The sequence below is a fragment of the Taeniopygia guttata genome, chromosome 5, assembly GCF_048771995.1.
Source record: "Taeniopygia guttata chromosome 5, bTaeGut7.mat, whole genome shotgun sequence".
Lineage (NCBI taxonomy): Eukaryota > Metazoa > Chordata > Aves > Passeriformes > Estrildidae > Taeniopygia > Taeniopygia guttata.
The window spans coordinates 4,886,905-4,901,418 of NC_133030.1; the positions used below are offsets into that span (position 1 = coordinate 4,886,905).

The 14,514-nt window shown below is 39.8% G+C and overlaps 1 protein-coding gene across 3 annotated transcripts in view; it reads right to left on the reverse strand.

Annotated features, from left to right (window-relative positions):
* Positions 1-6,866: 6,866 nt before the first annotated feature.
* The window catches only part of FAR1 (fatty acyl-CoA reductase 1), a 34,925-nt gene continuing 27,277 nt past the window's right edge, over positions 6,867-14,514 (reverse strand). For all 3 annotated transcript variants that reach the window (XM_030273419.4, XM_072929465.1, XM_072929466.1), the window contains exons 10-12: positions 14,006-14,135; positions 12,633-12,760; positions 6,867-9,834 (exon numbers count right to left, since the gene is read on the reverse strand). In XM_030273419.4, the coding sequence (XP_030129279.2) occupies positions 9,672-9,834; positions 12,633-12,760; positions 14,006-14,135 (421 nt within the window). In that variant the 3' untranslated portion in view covers positions 6,867-9,671. The remainder of the gene's footprint in view (positions 9,835-12,632; positions 12,761-14,005; positions 14,136-14,514) is intronic.

The window sequence follows — 14,514 nt, forward strand, 5'->3', positions numbered from 1 at the left end:
GTGGGAGAGGGAGCAGGGCTCTGGCAGGGCACCCAGGCTCCATGGGAGACACCCAGAGCAGGGGGCACAGCAGCTCCTGCTCGTTCTGAGGCACCACTCTGTGCCCAGAAGAAGCCACCACCACCACCACCACCACCACCACCAGCAGTGCTCTGCTCATCGCTGCTGGCCCAAAGCTCTGCCCATGGCACAGCCCCCTGTGGGGACACCTCCTCTTCTGGCTCGTCCTCCCTCTGCAAATCAGCTGGCACTCCAAAAAAACACACCACAGCATCAGCATCATCATCTGCAATTTTGTTATTAACAGGGAGCCAGCACATTCCCTCAACCACTGCTTAGCTCTGCGTTCCAGCTGCCTTTAAAAATTAACTCTAGAACACAGCTGGACGAAAAGGAAAACTAAAAGAATTTTTTTATCCCCTCCAATGTGTGCAGTTACAAGGTCCCAGGCTGTTTTCATTAACTGGCAGGAGGAAAGTGCCTGTCATGCAATGCAACTGAACCTACTCCTGTACTTTCAGCTCTCCATTTCTTGCTACCTACTCAAGCATGTGCAAAGGGCATTTTCAAGCTCTGACACTGTCTCTCAGCAAGTTCATTTTTCAATTGTCAAGCTTTCAACCCCAACAGGAAAGAAACTACAGCCCACACCCCTTACTGTAGCCACACCAATAGCTCTTATGGCATAGTTTTTAATTTTTCACACTCTTTACTAATCCTTTCTATTCACAACTCAGTTGTCCTGGATCAGAACTTACTGACAACACATGCTCTCTGTTAGTAACTAAACAGGCCCAGGACTGTAAGGCTCCAAAGTGCATTCAATCCACCTGTAAGGGTGAAATAGAGATGATAAACCTTCCAGCTCCTTGGAACAGTGCAAATCCTTTTGTCCACCTTGCACTGCAACATTTAAGCTTTTGCTGCAAAGATGGACATTGGAAAGACATTCATTTGTATGTGTGTATATATATATGTGTGTGTGTGTGAGTGTATACATAAAAAAGAGAAAGTCATGTAATTTAGAGGGGATGGTTTTTATATGGAAGATGGCATTAGCATTTTAATCTGTTATTTAATAATGAGTTAGAAAATATTTATTTTTAATCCAGTTTGGCCTGGCTAAATATCACAATGTAGCATGTAGTCTGCAAAGTGTTAAATTTCAATGAATGTGAAAAGTATTGCCTGTATGGATAATTACTCAAGTACTTTTAAAGCACAACACTGGTAGCAGGAACCACTCACAAACAGTTCCCTGAGGCATAATTCTGCTTAAGAAGTTAATTACCAGGTAAGAGTGACCTGGGCTCTGGTTCTCAGATCCCAACAAACAACTAATCTTCAGTCGTTCCTCTCCAAAGAAAAAGAAGTGAAAGAACAGCAGTGTCAGAAAATCTGCTCTGATTGTATTGCAGTCTGATACCCTTACATATCAAGGGTAATTGCACAGCTCAAAATGTTAGTGCAGTTAAATCCAAGCATAGCATACCAATCCACCTCGTGTGTATTCAAATTATTTTAGCCTAAAGACATCCCAGACAGTGGCCAGGAGTCTGTTGTTCAAAACTTGCAATACAATCCAATTCCACTTAGAGCCTTTGTACCTTTTATCTCCCCTCAGATAGATCATTTTGGCAAAAGAGAATTCAACAGCCTGAGACATCACCCTGCAGCAATTTTACATTTAATGAAAACTCATTCCTGCAGGAGCAAAAATCACTGCTTGCAATAATTTAGTAAAGTGTTTACTTCCCAAACACAATCTTGAAGACAAAGACAGCAGTAAAAAGATTTTAAGAGCAGTGATTCATCATCTACCTTCCTTTTCAACTTTCATTTTCCACTCTTCTTTCAGGCAGGTGCAAATCCTCCCAACAAGTTCTGCAAGTTTTATTTAATCCAGTTGTATAAAACCAGACCCTTTTTTACCACTTTCCCATTCCTTTCAAGCACAAATATTTCTTTCTATCATAAGGTAGCAGGGCAGAAGGCTTTAGACAAGTCTCAAGCAGTAATTTCTGCAATAAGGCTGAAATGTTTCCTCCCATCTTCCACCATCTCCCCACCTGCATTCTGTGTCCATCTCCATCTGTGCCTGACTTCCTAAGGGATCCTGTGAAACTGCTGCTGCTGAAGGGAACCAGAAAGCTGCTGGAAGGTGACTGAGAAGATGCAGCAGCCATCATCCCCAGAATGGAAGAGGAGACACGCTGGGCAGGAAGGCTGGCAGCAGGTTCAGGTGGTGGCAGCCCTTTCTTTCAGCATCACTTGAGGCACAGCTCAACTCCTCCTCCTTCTGCTCCAAAACCCCAGGCAGTTGCTGTGCAACACCTGTGTGTTCTGGCAGCACCACACTCTAATAATTACCTGTTCTAAACTCTCCCACCCGGGTTTCTAAAAATAACAAGGTGATCTCAACTTAGGAGCCAACCTATGTGGCATAGGTGGGAAGAGGAATTAAGAGAAAGATGACCCGAATTAAGATTTCATGCTTTAAAGATTATAATCACAGATTAAAGATTTAATCATAATCATAAAGATTATAGTCATCCCTCAGGATGCAAGGCATCATCTTCAACTCATCATGTTTTAATAGCTTTATGACAGCAAATGCAAAAAAACATTTCAGTGTGGTGACAACAACCTCTCAGGATTATGAAGGGTGTTACTGGGAGTGTGCAGGTGACACTGGCTTTCCACTTGGGGTGTTTGTTCTGGCTCTGAAGTGCCTGAGGAGATGGCTTTTCAGGCAACTTATCTTACCACACCAGCACACTCCCAGCTTAACCCCAAAAGATGCCTGCCAGAAAAGGGGTCACTGCTAAACCTGCATGCCAAGCACCTGGAAAGCTCTCACAAGTGAAAGGAGCATCTTTTCCCAAATTGTACATTCAGCTTCCATGACAGGAACACTGATCACTGCTGACTCCCAGGATAATAACATTTCAAAAAGACAGGAAGTAAAAATCCCAAGTTTCCACCAGAATGGCTAAAGTGACAAGACTGCATGAGTCTAAAACAAAGGAAAAAAGAAGTGCCAAGAAGCACTGGCAAATGTTTTTGCACTTGGTTAAAAAAGTTCATTTCTAATTAGAAGCAAAGTTATTTGATAGGTGTTAGACAAACTTTAAAGAGAAAAGAACCAATTGCTTCCATATTCTATGTCTATGAGTTTTCATAGCATTTTTTTTACCCATAAGCCATATTAAAAATATTTCAGCTCATTAATTCAGACATAACTAGCATTTTCTATCAACAGCTTAGCTCCTATCAGTACTTTCCCTGCAGTCAGCCAGAGACTGATAAAACAGGGAGATTGCTTAACACTTGCAAACCTGGAACTGTTCTGTTTCTCTAACCAGAGGACTGCTATAAAAAAGCCTTCACAGAATACTATTGGGGAAGCCCCTACAATATCTTCAGTCACCTCATGTCCCATGGAATTTCAAGTCGTATTTCCTGCTCTGATGCTAAGCATCCACTGAAATGCAGAAACCACGTGGAATGCAGGAACCAGCAAAGCAGCAGCTGCTCTGTGCAGAAGGTGACTTACTGGGCTAAGTGCAGCACATTCCTATTAAAAATGGATAGACTTGGTTTTCAATTAGTCACCAAGAGTGGGAGGTACCTTGCATGCTTTTCTTTCCAAATCAAATATTTATCAGAGGAAAACCACAGGTGTCACTGACAAGGAGAGATTAGCTGTGACTTAAAACCACACACCTGGATTGAAAAGTGGTGAGACATGCTCTGCTTGCTAAGTAACCTTAAAAGTGGATGTGTTAGCCCAGGCAAATTAGAAGCCTTTCATTTGTGTCCAAGAAGTAGAATTTAGTAGTATTAAAACTCCAAAGTGGCATTTTCCCTACAGTGCCTGGCATTAATGAAGTTTTTACAGCCAAAAGCATCCAATCTTTTTGTCTCAAGTCAGCTGAGTGGGTGGCAAGAGCAGAGGCACCAATGGCAGCATCTGGGGTGGGGAAGGAAAACAAAGGAGCAAAGAGTTTTGAAGAGTTAGTTCACTCCATAAAATATTCCAGTATCAGAATTTACTGAAGCATCCAGAGCTCAGGTCTTCCTTTTCAAAAACTTTTTTCAGCAAGAAGAGATGGAACCCAAGGCCTGAACATGGAAGCTGCCTACTGGATTGTCACTGTTGCAAAGTGACACAGAGGAAAAAGGTGATTATTGTGAGTCCTACATTAAATCAAGCCTGAAGTTCCCTTGAACCCTTCCCCTAGTTACCAGGCACAAGATTCTGCAGGTATGTGCTGTGTGCATCGTGCAACAAATAGCAGGTTTCTGACCTAAATTGGGAGAGCCTTTATGAAACAGGAAAGGTAAGATGGGTTTGAAAGATAGAGGCAAAAAACCCCAACCAGCCTCTCTCAAAGTAAAGGTGATTTCACACAGTTAGAGAATACATGAGAACAAATATTAGCCATACTCAGCCTCCTTCTCCCTTAATTTAACTATTTCCTTTTGTTTCCACAGGTCTCTCCCACCCCACAATGTGACTGCTTTTGCAAAGTCTCTGCTTATTTTAAGCATTTGCCTTATGATTCTGAATCATACTGAGAAAGCTGTATACTAGAGGAAGTCAAGTCTCCTGGCTTTAGATTCTTGAATTCCACCCAAGCAGGTGCCTAAAACAGCAAGCACAACTATTTGTGTCCTGGACATCGAGTTCTGGGATAATTTCATCAGGAATGAAGGAAAGGATGAGCAGCTGAGTTTCATAAAGATAAAAATAATTGAATTATATTATGCCATCTTGCATGTGGATTAAGGCTGACATACAAAAGTTAACAGTGTCTAAGTACTGAATCATTTTCACTGAGGTGGCAAATCAGATGCTGGCTGATGAACACAAGAATAGCACAGCTCTTTCTGCTGCTGGTGACTGGACTGCTGTTTCTACACAGAGGACACAACAGAAACTTCTAGCATAAGGGACAAGGGCAGTTTAAGATTTAATGCTCATTCTACACCCCAGAACATTGTAACTGACTGTGGTTTTCATTTTTTAACTTCTAGGGATCTGTGGTAAGTTTCCTTTTTTTGCATATGCTCATTAAGAAGAAAAAGAGGCCTTGCTTCTCCACGTCAGGCCACAAATTTCCCAAAAGTGAGAGTGGCTAGAGAACCACAATCCTCAAAGGTCTAACAGTTCAATTAGAATGATATTAAAGGCTTATGGTAACAATCCCAGCATTTGAGGTTAATGCCTGTAACTGAATCAAGAATTAAAAAGTCCCATTCACCCTACCTAGGGCCCATGGCTCTGAGCATTCCAGTGCATTAGTGTGTTGGAACTTGTGCCTTCCCCAATTAGTCACGGCTCCTCCTGCTTCCCATAGTAAGAATAAAAGCTGCTCAGAGCTGTCACTGTTCCGTACTCCAGAAGAGACAGTTGCATAATTACTAATTACCTATCAGTGAGTCACAATAGCTGTGGAGCAGGGAAAGCCAAAGCTCCTGCACTGAAGAAAAGCACTGGGATAACAAGAAGGAGAAAAGCGTTTATAAATATCTTGGAAGTGCAGCAGGGTTAAATTTAGTTTGAGATGGCAGAGCAGCAGCTCGGTTACACAACCTTTAACTGGAAGTGCTCTGCAGGCAGAAAGGAGGCCAGAGCTGCCTGAGGGGCTCAGCAATGGTCCACAAGAGAGGAAGGAAACCTGCAACTGCAAGTGCTAAGTGAGACCTGTCAACCTGTGCTTTTACATTTATGATGGTAGGGCACATCTTGAAAATCAGAGCTCACAATTGCCATCCCACTGCTTCTGGAGATTTACCCAAACACACAGCAAATGCCTCCAGGCCAGACAAAAACTGCTTGTGCTTCAGCACAAAGAGACTGACAAACAAAAACACACTTCAATACATTTCTCCAGAGCAGGGATTCTTTGGTGGCTTGTCTTCATTTCTGTTTTCAACTCTGCTCAACAGGCTGGGAAATATGTACAATTATGAGAAGTTTTACTTCCTAGCTCAGTGCTGGGTGCTTCTCAATCTAAGTTACCTTTACAAACTTGTTCTTTGCTTCTCAACAACACAGGATTTAATACTGTACTATGAAGAAAGGGCAAAATGTTCAACAGCACAAGACATAGGAGACAGCATCTTAAAACCTTTCTGCTCTTTGCTTCCAAGTTTGAATTTGAGACCAACAAAAACCATCTTGGTTTGGTTTTTTAGTCATAAAGGCAAGGTTAAGCTTAAAGTTGGCAGACCTCAAACCACAGCTTGCAGATCTTTAGGATTGTGTTCCTGACCAAAAAAAAGGAGGAATCTGTGAAAAGTGAACATTCCATGAAATAAAAACCAAAAACCCACAGCATTTTGGTGATGCACTAACTTAATGCTACCTTTCCCTCCCTCAGCACGAAATGCAGATGCCATAAATAACTGGAGCTCCTTGAAATGTTAATCCTAAAGCCTCTGCAAAACCTCAGTACCTTTTCTAAACCATATGAAAATGCAGATGCGTTCATGCTATTTAAATAAACGTGAAAGTAATAGTACAAATGAACAAGCAATGACAGTGAGGGAAAAAGAGGTTGACACACAAAAAGCAGTCACCATGACCAGGGATACCTCACCATGTGTTCTGGTATCAGTTCATGAAGGTTTAGATTCTGGGGGTTTAGTGGGCTTTCTGGGGTTTATGGTTTGGTTTGTGATTGTGAAGTTTTTCTGGTTTGCTTTTTTCAAAATGCACATGAATCAGTAACGTGATTTTCACAGTTTCTCACAAAGGAAAAGATCGTGTTAATGTATATTAAGATGGCATTTAAATTATCAGGATATTTTCCACTAATTAGACTAAACAACATAAAAAGATACAATGAACACTAACAACACTTTCAAGGGATTTGTTTATTTTTGGTTTACAAACAAAGGCACCCAATATTTCTGTTTATGTCTTATAAAAGCTCACAGATTTAGCATTTGTTTCCAAACATCTGTTACTACAGCAGAGAAAAACATTACAGGAAAATGTCATTTTTTTTCCTGGTCCCCAATTTAAATACCAGTAACAGTTCAGTGATAATATTGTTTCAGTCTGCTCCTCTTCCTATTAACCAGCTGATAACCCTCCTGTAACTTGCTAATCAAAACACTGAGTCTGCCTTCCTGGACCAAAATATAGTTCCAGTAGATTTCTAACCAACATCCTTTACGTGCAATCACTGGTGTGAATAACTGCAGGAGGACAGGACTCCCATATGGAAAAAATCCAATAGTTCCAGGTAGAATTTCACAGACTGAGCACAGGAAGTGACAAAACCAGCAGAATAAATGTGACATTGACTCTACTGTCAGTTCAATAGGATGACTGATGAATTGGTGTAAAATATCAATAGGGCACAGAACAACAGTCTCCAAAGAAGGGAAAAAATGGGTCTCTAAATTGGCAAATGTTTAGTGTAGAGGTTAAATAAGCTAATGCTTAAAGTAATCCCTCTCCTTATTATTCATCCAAAATACTAAATTTCTAAGCAGTGTCTTGGACCAGAAGTAATGGGTTCATTGGCTTCATAGTTTATCTCGGTGTTAACAAATCAGCATTAGAAGTATCCTGTTAAAATGTTCACATATTATGTTTTATAGTTAGAAACAACCAAAATTCCTAAGTGGATTGTTTCACAGAATAACTTTCAGAGTATGATGTACTTATCTTTAGCAAACTTCAGCCACATGCCAACATGGGACAAGGGGTGTCACTGGGCAGGAGGCCCCTCTGAATAAAATCTATAATTCAGGAATGCTTAAGCATACTTTCATGTCTAGTGAGATACTTGGGGAGGCAGCTAAAAATGTCATACACCTACTGCATCTGTTAAAGTGTAACATCTCCAAGCACAGAAGCCTTAATTGATTTCAGCCACAGTCAGAGGTCTCTCACACAAGGTGTGGTCCTAGACCATTTAGGCTTTTCATCACTAGCTTTATATATACACCAGGAATTTTAAAAAGGAATTACAGCTGAACTACTTACTACAGAATATTTAGCTTCAACAAGGAAGCCATTATCTTTTCAAAATGAGATATACACCTGCAGGAAAGGTGCTCTCTTTAAAGTAAGAGTTTTAGAAGAATAGCAAAATAAGTTCTTTACAAATTTAATTCAATAGGACAAAAAACTACCAAGGGCAAGTAAAATGTAGTTCTTGTGTAATTAAGTCATTATTTGCCTTTCCAGGCAGATTTAAGAACAAACTCATCAGTACACACTGATTTGAATGAACAAGCACTGGGCAAGAGTACTGGTCAGTGCATGAATTAGAGGAACACTACAGTGTTCTCAAATCTGTGCAACCAAAATTTAAAGGGATCTTCATGTATTGCCTTGGATTAAAGAAATAAGGATTTAGTCTTTTCTTACAACTTGCCATTTTTACAAATGTCTTCCCTACTGAAACAAAGTAACATGCAGGAAAAAACCCAGATTTCTTCAGGTTTAAACCTAATAACGTAAGTTAAAAGACAGATGGAAGAGCTGTTAACATCTCTTCATTTTGGAGCAAGCTGCATTTTACTCTGCTTACCCAGTGAAATGAGGTTTTACCAGGGCAGGGATGAGAAAGTGTGCTTGTGCATTGGTGTTGCCCATGCATCAAATTTAACAGCTCAGATTTTGAAAAAAATTAATTCTTGAAGTATTTGCTAACATTGCTTACAACTTCAAAACAGGTGTATCTCTTAATGAAAGTCTACAGATCTTCCAGCTACCATTACCAGCAATATAAATAGCAACCAAGCATAATAAATTCCTTTTCATTACATTTACCCTTTGAAGTCAGAAGAAGTGCTGGCTCTGTGTTCTCAATAAAAAAAATAAATCATTAAAAAGAAGACAGTCAATGACTTTATTTACCCCTCTCTGGGTAACACTTCCTTTTATCTGCTCAATGCAAGGATCAGTTCTGCTTTCAGAATAGCAAATTGTTCACGCCAACGCAAATGCAAGTTGGACACAGCCAGGTTCAAGCACAGAACTGAATCACAAAGTGCATTCTGAAGCCCAGATATACAAAAGGCCTTTCAGTAAATAAGGAAGGTTGGTTCATTTTTTAATTTCTTTTTTTCTTTTATGCAAAGGAGGCAGCATTGCTGCATCCCTACTTTGAGGGCAAGGGAAGAAGTGGTAAAGCCTAAAGACAAATTACAAAAGTTCTCAATTATTTTATTTCAGGAGATCCAGAGTCATTTGTACACTTCTGCAACTTGCAAAACCCTTTGTAATTTAGAAGAACTTCAAATAAATAGGTCTACAGCAACTAGTATCTACTATGCCAATATTTATCTTGCTCAATGTGGAGTAAAACTTAAAAGAAAAAAAATAACGTTAAGGCAGATTCCAATCAAACACGTTCCAAATTGCACAGTTATGTTGGTCAGTGGTCTAATATGTCTTCCCCAGGTCAAAGAGTTAAAGTTATCTAAATGCTTTTCTAAGCCAATTCAGTGTGGCACTTGCTCTTTTGATTTGCTCCATTTCAGGAAGATACACAGCTAACGTTACAAAAACCATCCCGCTTATTTCTCACCTCAGTTAAAAATGAAATGATGCTTCACGAAATGTGAGATGATTACAAGTTACAGGGTTTGTGCAGTTAGACCACCATATGCATAGATGTCCTAATGCTAAATCCTCTTCCTCAGTATCTCATTGTGCTGGAGGCTCTGAAGTAGGAGAGGAACTTGTAGCACAGACTAACCACAAAGTACCAGATGTTTCTGGCCATCTGAGACCTTGCGATGAAGACGCGCCAGATCAGGATCACGAGGATCGTGTTGAAGCCGTAGCGAATGTTCCTTAACCTGGGCAAAAACAAAAGCAATCACTAAGGGTCAACATACAAAGAACACTAAAAATTAACTTCTGGTGTAGAATACAATTTGTTTATCTATTCATCTCACGATACATTATGAGTAATGACAAAAGTGAATAACAAACAGAGAAGGCTTTTTGCTGGAGCTCACCCCTAGGTCGGGGGTGGCTCCGTGTGGTGGAAAAGTCTCTCCTCCAACCTGTGCTTCCAAAGAAAGGCTCAGCAGTCTCTTATGTCCGGTCTCAAGGCAGTTTATTGTAAGTTATCTAAAAGATTTTCTTCTCAGGCTGCTGTGGTTTGCTCACAGCTCAGGCAGAGGCACACACACACCCTGACATCCTCTCTGACTCCCGACTGCTTCTTCTCTCCCCAGCCCAGGGCTGCTGCTCTCTTTTATATGGTACATTACGTGTTACATGGTTACAGTTTTTCCCCAATACCTATTACCTATATTAAATGGTGCTTTTCTATCTTTTATATGGTACATTACGTGTTACATGTTTACAGTTTTTCCCCAGTGCCTATTACCTATATTAAATGGTGCTTTTCTATCTTTTATATGGTACATTACGTGTTACATGGGTACAGTTTTTCCCCAGTGCCTATTACCTATATTAAATGGTGCCTTTCTACTCTAAACCAATCTGTGAGTGCCAACATCACCAAGAACATGGAGGTAAGGAAGAAGAAAGAGGGAGGACAGGGCAGGCCCAGATCCCTCCATCTTAAAACCTCCATGTACAAAACCAAAACCCCCCTGTACAGCACTCACAAATTCTTCCCTTTTGTTTGTAACTACTTCTACTATAATATCTAAACTTTTGTGACTTCTTGTTCTCCCTGCAAGGTTGGTAAATGGTTCCATGGTTCAAACCCAAAATCACAGCTGTTTCCAGCTGCCTGCCAGGGTCTCAAATGCTTCTGACCGGGGCCCGGAACATCCAAAAATGTCTGAGGGACATTTTGAGTTCCGACAGCTTTTCACTGCTGAAAAGCAGAATGAAAAACCAAGGAGCAGAGTCAGCCCTGTTGCTCACCACATGTACTACTGCTTTAGAGCTGCTTGATGGAAACGTCCTAAAGCCAACAACACAGTGATAATTTTCCTACAGGAGGCTGCCAGCCAGAAAATATTTAACACTCTGAACTTCCCTATTCCCCACCATGTATTTAAAACTTCTTAAATATGTCAAAGTAACTCTAACTGATGACAATAACGAGAAAAAAAACCAAAACACCTCACCCTATCATAAGAACTCATCAGATTTTCCAGACATTTCCAGCCAAGGAACCCAGCCTCTTCACTGCAATTTTAAACTCCTTCCTTCTCAAGGAACTGTATTTAAAGTGCAGGATAAATTAAGTGACCTTTTAGAGCAACTGTGCTTTTTAGCAATCTTCTGGCATGTAGAGATGGAAATGTTAAGAAAAACAACAAGAGTTTGCTCTGATTTCTTAGAAACAGAGCAATCTCTTTGGCTCAGTAGATTGTTACAATTTATATTTTAAAGGCAGCTCTTTTTAGGGAACTACTGCCTCTATCTTGTTTACAGGTAAGGCTTTACAAATCTTATTTGCAGAGAAAAACATTTTAAATGTGTGTGATACAAAAGCAATACTTTTCCACTTGAGGAACAAATCTACCCAGTGGTTCCTTAGAGAAAAACGTCCCCTGGGCTGCCAAATCTGGCTAATACTAAGGCAGTGGACTCCAAATTCAGATTAGAGATAAGAACTCGATGGTAACAAAAGAGACCAAATTAATACCTCAGAGTAAATGTAAGTCAGAATCTAAACCTCTTGCTAAACAATCCACTTACAAACTTTAGAGCTGGGGCAACTAAAGGCTGCTCCAATACAAGATTATTTCTTGAGTCATTTTCATTATGATCCTTTACACAAAGAATAGCAACTATGTGATCATTTCTATGCACTTTTTAATGGCATCTAAATAGAAATTTAAAAAAACTCCCCAAGAAAACAACCCTGAAGGAACACTTGTTTAGCTATTTCCACAATTATCACAGATACTATCTCTCAAAAATGTATTTGTCATTTTAATATATACCAAACCCCTCCACAGCTGCAAATCCTTGTCTTTAGAATGACAACACAAGTCACAACCTGGATTGTTTCTCTTTGCACTATCAGGATTGTAGATGTGATCTAGCATTGCAGAACAAGATGATTTTTATTTCACTTAGATAAATCAGAAAGTCTACATCTGCCTTGATGAATCAGCTAAGAACAAAACAAGGGCAACTGTGCTAATAAAATTCTAGACAGTACCAATCCATCCAAATGGCAGGAATTAAATCACAGAGAAAAAGCTAAAAGAGGTCATCCTACAGCACCAACATCAAAGTGTCCTGCTCTGGAGTGCAGAGAATCTGCCTGTTTATTTACCTGCCTCAAAAGCTCACATTCCCAGAACAGCTATTGTTCTCATAAACCTCCCAAAGAAGCTGTTCTGACCTGTGTAGCCACTTACCTCTAACCTTCCAAAAGACACTTGGCTAAAATCAAAAACCTGGATTACAGTATGCACACCAGCGATCCCAGACTGACACTGTAACTATTAATTCTTGGGGCAACTCAGGAACAACAACTACTTTAGAAAATGCTTCAGACCACTGGATTGGAACAGAAGAATTGTGGAGAACCTAAACAGTTGCTATTAAAAACAATTAAGTCCTTACATGGAAAAGCAAACCTGAACAAATGCAGGGCATAGAAAATATAAAATTACACATAAAATAAATTTTAAAAAATTAAGATTATACTTACTTATTTAAGTGTTTCCTAGCTGCAGGGAGGCCTGACATTTCTTCATTCAGCACATATTTCTTCGTTCCCAGGCAGTAATTTTCCATATATTCTGCCCAGTGTAGTTGTCGAACATCAAAATTAAATGTCTGCATAAGAGAAAAGCTTTCACTGTTAGTTGCCTAAAAAGTCACCTCTATATATTTAAGTGAAAATAAATGTCTTTATTCCAGATAAATCCAATTTGCCTTTGACACAAGAAGGTTATCCTAGCCTTAATCCTAGAAACAGTCCAGATTTAGGTTCAATTTCTGATTCAACCACCTGCTCGTGACATAATCTCTTCCAAATTCCAATCACTTCATGCCTTATTTTCCCTCCTCAGCAGTAATACTCTCCTCTCCACTTCTCAGTTTTCCCACTTCAACTGTCTGTAAGGAATTCCATTCTAAAAATAACTATTTTCTAGTATGTTATTTATTTTTAACTAGCAAAATAATTCTAATATGCTCTAAAATAAACACTGCTCTGTGCCAAGTTCAGTTTGGCAAGTGCAGTAAGCTGTGCTTAGAGTTGTACAGTTATATTTTAAGTACAATCATCTGAATGCCTTCTGCAGGAGAGAAGATCACTATAATGAACTTGATATACAAGATTTTTACTGATGTATTGATTTCCTCATCTCATGAGTCTACAGTGTTTAAATCTCAACAAAAAGCAGCAATTTGAAAATCCTAACAGTTCAAATTGTCTGGCATTTTGTTTTTCAAATTATTCCTGAACTCAAGTTGCTAGGAGGAGGCAAGAGGACAGGAAAGGCTGAAAATACCATCCACACAAAAATCACCAAAAGCTATTTTATTTCCTACATTTAGACAGCTTATTTAGGAATCTGGCAGCTTCTCTGGAATGTAACTACTGAACTGATTCTGGAAAACACTTCAGTAGCAATGACATCTTAAGAATGACAAAGCTGTTCCAAAGGAATAAGGGAATCTGAGTTTTTAGAACTGTAACTGGTAATTTTTATTCTGCTGAATAATAACCAAAGTCATAGCAGAATGGAAGTTTAAATTCAATTGAGGCACCTGAGCCATTGTTGGTGGAAGAGGTAGGGAAAATTTGGAGTAAAGTTAAACCTGGGAAGAAACAACTTTTCCTTCTCTGTCAACAAACTGTCATCCTTGTTTCACTTCTCCCGCCCTTCTTCATCTCCTCATGTCACTGATGTAGCTTTTCACACAGCCCTGGCCCATCTGAAAGCATCTCCCAGGAGCCTGCAGTGCTGAGTTCCTCCTAGCTTAGCTGCACATTGGATCAGGTCCTTATTCTATCTTGAATTGCTGAGCTGCTGCTCCCCTCAGTCTCCGTGGCCACAACACAGAGCCACTTGCCTTTCTGTCTTCAGGGGTTAGCTGGTTCATCAGCATGGTCATGTTCTCAGTGCTCCAGGTCCAAGAATTGCTGGTAAAGTACTCTAAAAACATCATGGACTTATGAAGACGTGTTATTGTCTTCATCATCCTGCAATCCGAGGCATGGAATGGACAGGTTACAGGGGTAAAGATTAGTTCAAATAAGTGAAATAGACAATAACATTTTTTACCCTCCAACCCCCTACCCCCCTCTCCAAAAATCCCATCTTGTTCTGTACCTAAAGCATATCATATTACATCAATAGGATATTTCTGCATAGTATTGAAGTGAACTTTGGCTATCCGATCTCTGCATAAACCAGAAATTATCACAGTCCTTTTTTTTCCCTAATCCTACTTCCCAGTGGAATTGTAAATTACCATTTTTTCTTTTTTATTAGGGGGAACAATATGTTGTCTTCTGTTGGTAACTCTTAGTTTGGGACAGGGAGATGGAACCCTTTTCCCTTCAGCATGCTGGAATATTC